This window comes from Theobroma cacao, chromosome 8 (genome assembly GCF_000208745.1).
Source record: "Theobroma cacao cultivar B97-61/B2 chromosome 8, Criollo_cocoa_genome_V2, whole genome shotgun sequence".
Lineage (NCBI taxonomy): Eukaryota > Viridiplantae > Streptophyta > Magnoliopsida > Malvales > Malvaceae > Theobroma > Theobroma cacao.
Genome location: NC_030857.1, coordinates 11,958,103 through 11,966,104, shown reverse-complemented (window position 1 = coordinate 11,966,104; position 8,002 = coordinate 11,958,103). Strand labels below are relative to the sequence as shown.

General features: G+C 34.4%; 1 protein-coding gene across 1 annotated transcript; it reads left to right on the top strand.

Annotated features, from left to right (window-relative positions):
- On the top strand, positions 5,056-7,598 carry LOC108663028. Its single transcript, XM_018125515.1, has 6 exons — positions 5,056-5,620; positions 5,804-5,892; positions 5,983-6,061; positions 6,158-6,713; positions 6,841-6,969; positions 7,028-7,598. Exons 1-6 carry the CDS (start codon positions 5,056-5,058, stop codon positions 7,596-7,598), a joined length of 1,989 nt encoding a protein of 662 aa, XP_017981004.1.

The following is an 8,002-nucleotide window of genomic DNA, read 5'->3' as shown; positions in this document are numbered from 1 at the left end:
AAGAAAAAAAGCAAGCATATCGGGTAAAGAAGAAAAGAAAAAAAATCGCTTAAGTGAAAAATAAAAAGAGTGGCAAAATTTTGAAATTTGAAAAAGGGGGTAATTTACTGCATTTAAAAGGGGGAGTCTGACAGTTTTTTTTTTCTTCAAGAAAAATCACTCTTAACTTCTCACCGTCATTTTCTCACATCAGAAGCCACTCTTCTGAAAATCGAAGCCCCATTTCTCTTAAACTCTCAAACCCTAAGTCTAAAAGCACTCAAAATCGATGGCCAAATCCATATTACCTAGTAATGTTTTGGAAAAGAAGAAGGGAAAACGACCCATGGAAGAAAGTCCACCATCCGAGATTCAAAAGAAAAGGAAGAAGGATGAGTTAACTATGGTCACAAAGAAAACTCAGAAGAAATAGAAAGAAAAAGAATAAAAATCAAAGAAAAAGAAGGAAAAGGAAAAATCATCCAAAAAAGGTACTCCTCTAGCAACCAAATTTAGAAATAAAACTTATGAGGATAGGTTTAGAAAGATAGAGAATGTACCCATTTCATGTGGGAAATTCAATGACTGGGATAGCCTTAATGAGGTTCCAAAAATTAAAAAAGGTTTATCGGATTATTTTGAAGAGATAAAATTGAGGAAATTGAGTGTTTTTAAGAACAGAACCTATATTGTCAGCTTAGTGAAGGAATTATATGCTAGCATTGCACTAGATGAAAATGAACTTGAGGAACCAGAGGATTTTGTTAATGATGGTTTGAATGTGTTCCTGAATGAAATAAAGTTTGTGGTTAGGGCCACAGATTTGGGAAGTCTGCTTAAAGTTGAGTGTGAAGACGGAGAATATAAAATTCTTGAAAATTATGATCCTTCATCTCTGTGGGAAATAATAATAGGGAAAAAGGAAAGATAATCATCCAAAAGTTATGCCAATTTCATTAAAAGCCCTCAGATTAGGATCTTGCATTATTTCATTGCCTTTACAATTCATGGAAAAAGCGGTAACTTTAGCTACATAAGCCTTCAAGATATGTGGCTAATGGAGCATGCCTTTAAAGCTACTCCCATTAACTTAGGCAGATTCATGATAGAAAATATGAGAGGAACATGTCAAGTTGAGAAGGTAAATCTGCCGTATGGAAACATAATTACCTCTCTAATTAAGAAAAAGGGCATATGGAGTTCAAGATATGAAATGGACCAAGTAAAAAGCAAGGACTAGGCAATCTATCTAGGAAGTTTGCCAAAGATAAGGTACAAACTAGAAGGAGAAAAGTTTGTCAAGACCCCAAAGATTACTCCAACGGATGAGCATTCCACCCCTACTTAGACTCAGATAACTTCTTCCCAGATTATGAATGAAATGATTCTAAATTTGCTAATGAGAATTGATGGGAAACTCACTGACCAGTCTTCAAAGATACAGAAAATTGAAGATAAGTTAGAAGAGCTGAAAAATGTGATGAAAGAAAAAGGAAGAACACTTTCTGGTCCTGCAACTGAAGACACTTCTGCAACACCAAGTCCAGCACTAGCAGAACAAGCTGCTAAAAGTCCTGTCCTCCAAGCTGAAGGTGATGAACAAGAATTTGTTCCAGCAAGGAAATCTCCCACTCTTAAGCCTTAAAACAAAGAAGAATCCAATGAAGGCACTGAAGTACTTGGATCCTTTAATGACAACTCTCCATCACATGGTGAACCACAACCAAAAAAATCAGCTCCTCTTAACTTTGAGGAAGTTTGAATAATAGATGTCTTTCACCAAATGGTCAGAGAAGAACAAACAGAAAAAGAAGCAACAAAAGACAAAGATTAGAAGTCAGCATCTGCAAGGGCTTCTCTTGAGTCAGTTCACATTGCCAGAGAAAGTGGACCTACTGATACAGAACAAGGGCAAGCAGCTGTGATAATTCTATTTTATAGAATTATTTTATTCCAATTTAGTTATTAAATATTAGCTAAGTTCTTAATTTTTAATTATAATTTATTTATTTTTAGTTGTTTTTATAATTAGTTTATTTTTAAGTGAGTTATTTTAATTTTATGTTATTCTTTTTAATTTAGTTATTATTTATTAGTTTTTATATTTTGTAGGAAATAAAAGAAATTGGGCTTAATTTTGGAAAGTGAGATGTTGAAAGACCCAAAAGTCTACTTACATATGCTTCAGTGTTTTGGCCATAACTTGAGCTACAAGACACCAAATAATGCGATTCTTAAACCATTGGAAATCTAAGAGACAAAGCTAAAAATTTGATGCAGATCACTTTACCTAGTTCTGCTTTGAAGATAGAGAAAAGCATGTTAGAAAATAGCTAGATGTACTGTGCCGAGAATGGAAATTTGTAAAGATTGACAATTGATTTTTAGGCCTCTCATTACACTTTTAAGCCCAATTAAACCCTAGGTTAGCTTAAGGAACTTTAGGTTAAGCTTATTAGTATAAATAGGATATGTTTAACAACATTAGGGGAGATAACTTTTGGGAGATTCAAGAGCTAGGAGTTGAGGTTGAAACTTGGAGATCAAGGCGGCAAATATTGTTTTGTTTTCTTCCTTGGCTTTTATCTTTCTTGTTACTCTCAATGGTTGAATTTATTATAATGTTATTTGTTTTTGCAATTATGAGTAGCTAATTTTCTTTTTCTAGGATTGCAATTGAACTCACATGTAATCTAAATTTTTAATCTCTTTCTTGCTTATTTTTAATGGGATTTGAATTGTTTATTCCAATTTGTTCTTAATGCTTTTTAATTGCCTGATCACCAGTTAAATAGATTTAGGAACCTAAACAAACTTGGGAAAGGGAGTTTAGTGTAGATTAAAATTGGGATAGCATATGATCATATTAATTGATTTACGTATAGGATAGGGATATACTTATAGGCCATATGTAGCCAGATTAAAGCCTAAACTTAATGAGTCTATTTTAATTTTAATTCACATAGGGATATAATGGTTTGGTTAAAATAGATATTTTTATAAGATGAGTCAGGAGACCCTTATAAATAATTTAGGACTCTAGGTTAGCAATTCAACCCATTGAAATAAGTTAAGGAAGAGAGGTAAGATTTAAATGAATTGTGGGGGATATTGTAATCTTAGGCTTGTTTGATTTGATATTTTCTTAAATTAGTATTATTTTGATTTTCTTGTTGGTTAAAAGCTTAGTTAATTAGTTTTAGTTAATCAATTAATTTTGAGTGTTTGGATAAGATTAATTTGTTCTAATTTTAGTACTTAGTAATATTTTAAATTAATTCCCTGTGGGATCGATACTTTGCTTGCTAATATACTGTCTATTCTATACGTAAACTTGCATAGTGGAATTTTAACTGACAAGTTTTTAGCACTGTTATCGGGGAATTTTTTTTAAAATTTTAATTAATACTAATACCAAGCAATTTAGTCTTACTTCAAATTTTATTTTTCTTGTTTTATTATTAGATTTTGTTTGTTTGCAGATATCTTTGGTCATTGTATGCAAAGAAGAAACAACTTGAATCTTGTTTCTTTTGATCTTGAGATAGAAAGAACTTTCAGAAAACGTCGAAGGCAGAATTTACAAGTTGCAGCTTTAAGTCAAACAATGGCTGAGGATAACAATAACAATGGCAATAATGCCACTAATCTGGTTCCCGAAGCAAATAGAGGACTGCGAGATTATGTTGTTCCTCTTATGCAAGGTTTGCACCAAAACTTTAGGAGACCTTCCATCAATGCAAATAATTTTGAAATTAAACCAACTTACATTCAGATGATTCAGTCTTCAGTCCAGTTTGGTGGGTTACCTAGTGATGATCCTAATTCTCATTTGGTAAATTTCTTGGAGATTTCTGATACCTTTAAATACAATGGAGTAACTGATGATGCTATTAGATTGAGACTGTTTTCGTTTTCTCTGAGGGATAAAGCAAAGAGCTGGCTTAATTCACTGCCCAATGGGTCTATCACTACATGGGAAGACTTGGCTCAAAAGTTTCTCGCAAAGTTCTTTCTGCCTGCCAAGACTTCAAAGATGAAGAACGAAATCACCTCATTCACACAATTTGATGGTGAGTCTTTATGTGAAGCCTAGGAGAGGTTTAAAGAACTACTGAGAAGATGTCCACATCATGGTATTCCTGATTGGTTGCAAGTTCAGACATTCTACAATGGGTTGGTTGGGTCAATAAAAACCATAATTGATACTACTGCTGGTGGGGCATTAATGAGTAAGAATGCTATAAATGCTTATAATTTGTTGGAAGAGATGGCCTCAAATAATTATCAATGGCCTTCAAAAAGGTTGGGTCTGAGAAAAGCTGTTGGAGCATATGAAATTGAGGCAATGGGCAACTTAATTGCTCAAGTAGCTGCGCAAGTGGCTACACTATCCAAGAAGTTTGACACATTGGGAGTTCATGCAATTCAAAATTCATTAGTAGTTTGTGAGATGTGTGGAGATGGCCATTCATATGATCAATGTCCATATAATTCTGAATCAGTCTAGTTTGTGGGGAACTTCAATAGACAACAGAATAACCCATACTCCAATTCTTATAATCTTGGTTGGAGAAACCACCACAACTTTTCATGGAACAACAATGTAGGGCCTTCCAATCCAAAACCCATCATGCCTCCTGGTTTTCAACAACAAGCTAGACCATAAATTCTTAAAAAGAAGTCCTAATTGGAAGAACTTCTCTTACAATATATGTCCAAGACTAATGCTTTAATTCAAAGTCAATGAGCCTCCTTGAGAAATCTTGAAACCCAAGTGGGACAGCTTGCAAATTCCATCAACAATAGACCTCAAGGTTCCTTACCCAATGGCACAAAAATCAATCCTAAAGGTAAGGAACAATGCAAAGCAATCACTTTAAGGAGTGGAAAAGAAATTGAAGGGGTGAAAGAAAAAGCAGTTGAACTTGAGAATTTACATGTTGATAAGGAAAGAATGTGTGAGAAAGAAAAAGGGATGATGATGAATTTATCGATTATTCAAATTTGTTAAATGCTCACTCCAAATTTAGAACTAATCATCAATTTAAGTCTTTAAATATTTTAGCTTCTTTAATGCTAGCTTCTAAGCCTTCCATTGAGGAACCACCTATTTTGGAATCCAAACCTCTACCTGCACACTTGAGGTATGCTTTTCTTGGAAAATCTTCTACTCTTCTAGTTATTATTTCTGCTGCTATTACTAACATGCAAGAGGAGAAGTTATTGACGACACTTAGAGAAATCAAGAAAGCAATAGGGAGGACCATAGCTGATATTAAGGGAATTAGCCCTTCTGTTTGCATGCACAAAATTCTCCTTGAGGAAAATCACAAAGTCACAATTGAACGGCAAAGAAGATTGAATCCCATCATGAAAAAAGTAGTCAAGAAGGAAATCATCAAGTGGTTGGATGCTGAAATAATTTATCCTATCTCTGATAGCTCATGGGTTAGTCTAGTTCAATGTGTTCCTAAGAAAAGAGGAATGATTGTGGTGGCCAATGACAATAATGAGCTCATTCCAACAAGAACTATGATTGGATGGAGAATGTGCATGGACTACTACAAGCTCAACAAAGTGAGAAGGAAAGATCACTTCCCTCTTCCATTCATTGATCAAATGTTGGATAGCTTGGCTGGTAAGGAATATTATTGCTTTTTAGATGGTTGCTCTAGTTATAACCAAATTGTTATTGCTCCTGAAGACTAAGAAAAGACTACATTTACATGTCCTTATGGCACCTTTGCTTTTAGAAGAATGCCATTTGGATTATGTAATGCACCTGCCACATTTTAGAGATGTATGATGGCCATATTCACAGACATGATGGATAAATGTTTGGAGGTATTTGTGGATGATTTTTATGTCTTTGGAAATAATTTTGGTAATTGTCTCTTAAATCTTGCTAAGGTACTCAAGCGATGTGAGAAAACAAATTTGGTGCTCAATTGGGAGAAATGTCACTTCATGGTGCGATAAGGTATTGTTCTTGGGCACAAGATCTCTAGTAGCGGCATTGAGGTAGATAAAGTAAAAATTGAAGCAATTGAGAAATTACCACCTCCAATAAATGTCAAAGGTATTAGAAGTTTTCTTAGTCATGCTAGTTTTTATAGAAGATTTATTAAAGACTTTTCAAAAATTTCTAAACCACTTTGCAATTTATTGGGAAAAGATGTGCCATTTAAGTTTGATAATGAATGTCTTGCTACTTTTGATGAATTGAAGAAAAGATTAATATCTGCACCTATCATAATTAGTCTTGATTGGACTCTTCCTTTTGAACTAACGTGTGATGCGAGTGATTATGTGGTGGGAGCTATTTTGGGACAAAGGAAGGATAAAATCTTCCATTCCATCTATTATGCTAGCAAGACTTTGAATAAGGCCCAGAAAAATTATACCACAACAGAAATGAAGCTCTTAGCTGTAGTGTTTGTTTTTGACAAATTTCGCTCCTATCTCATAGGGATGAAGGTGATAGTGTACATTAACCATTCAGCTATCAAATATTTGATTTATAAGAAGGATGCTAAACCAAGATTGATAAGGTGGATTCTCTTGCTACAAGAGTTTGATCTAGAGATTCATGATAAAAAAGGAACAGAAAATCAAGTGGCAGATTACCTTTCAAGATTGGAGATTAAAGATCAAGGTAAAGATTCAACCTTAATTAAGGAGACTTTCCCTGATGAACAAATCCTTCAAGTTGGTAAGAAATCACTTCCTTAGTATGCCGACTTCGTGAATTATCTAGTAAGCAATATTATTCCCCTTGATTTAAATTTTCATCAGAAAAAGAAATTTTTGCATGATGTTAAATTTTATTTTTGGGATGAGCCTTACTTGTTTAAGCAGTGTAAAGACTAGATTACAGAAAATGCGTTCCAGAAGAAGAGATTCAAAGTGTGCTTCACCATTGCCATTCTTCCGATTATGGAGGACACTTTGGAGGAATAAGGACTGCTGCTACAGTCCTTCAATCAGGTTTGTGTTCACCTACACTATTTAAGGATGCTCATAATTTTGTCTTGCATTGTGACAGGTGCCAAAGGGTAGGTAATATCTCAAGGCGACATGAGATGCCTTTCAACAACATCTTGGAGATAGAAATTTTTGATGTATGGGGTATTGACTTCATGGGTCCGTTCATATCTTCATACAACAACAAATACATTTTGCTTGCTGTTGATTATGTCTCCAAGTGGGTTGAAGTAGCAACCTTTCCTCATAATGACTCAAAGGTGGTGATGAATTTCATTAAGAAGAATATTTTCACTCAATTTCGCATTGCTAAGGCAATTATTAGTGATGAGGGAAGTCACTTTTGCAATAAGTATTTTGATGCACTTCTAGCAAAATATGGAGTTAAACACAAGGTTGCCACTACGTACCATCCTCAAACTAGTGGCCAAGCGAAAGTATCGAATCGTAAAATCAAGAGGATTTTGGAGAAGATAGTTTGTCCCACAAGAAAGAATAAGGTAAAAAGATTGGATGATGCATTGTGGGCATATCGAACTGCTTACAAGACCCCAATTGGTATGTCTCCATATAAGTTGATCTTTAGCAAAGCTTGTCACTTACCGGTGGAACTTGAACATGATGCTTATTAGGCCATGAAGAAGTTAAATTTTGATTTACAAGCAATAGGTGAGCAAAGGTTGTTGCTATTAAATTAACTTGATGAATTTCGCCTTCAAACTTATGAGAATGCCAAACTCTATAAAGAGAAACAAAGCAATGGCATGATAAGAAGATAGTGGAAAGAAGCTTTGAGTCGAGACAATCAGTGTTACTTTATAATTCTCGTTTGAAATTATTTTCAAGAAAGCTCAAATCAAGGTGATCTGGTCCTTTCATTGTCAATGAGGTATTTCCACATGGAGCAATCGAAGTTAGAGGGATAAATGGTCAAAAATTTAAAGTCAATGGACGAACATTGAAACATCATTGGGGAGGTGAAATTAATTACCAAAAGTCCTCAATTCACTTGCTTGACACGGTCTAGAGTCCAAGT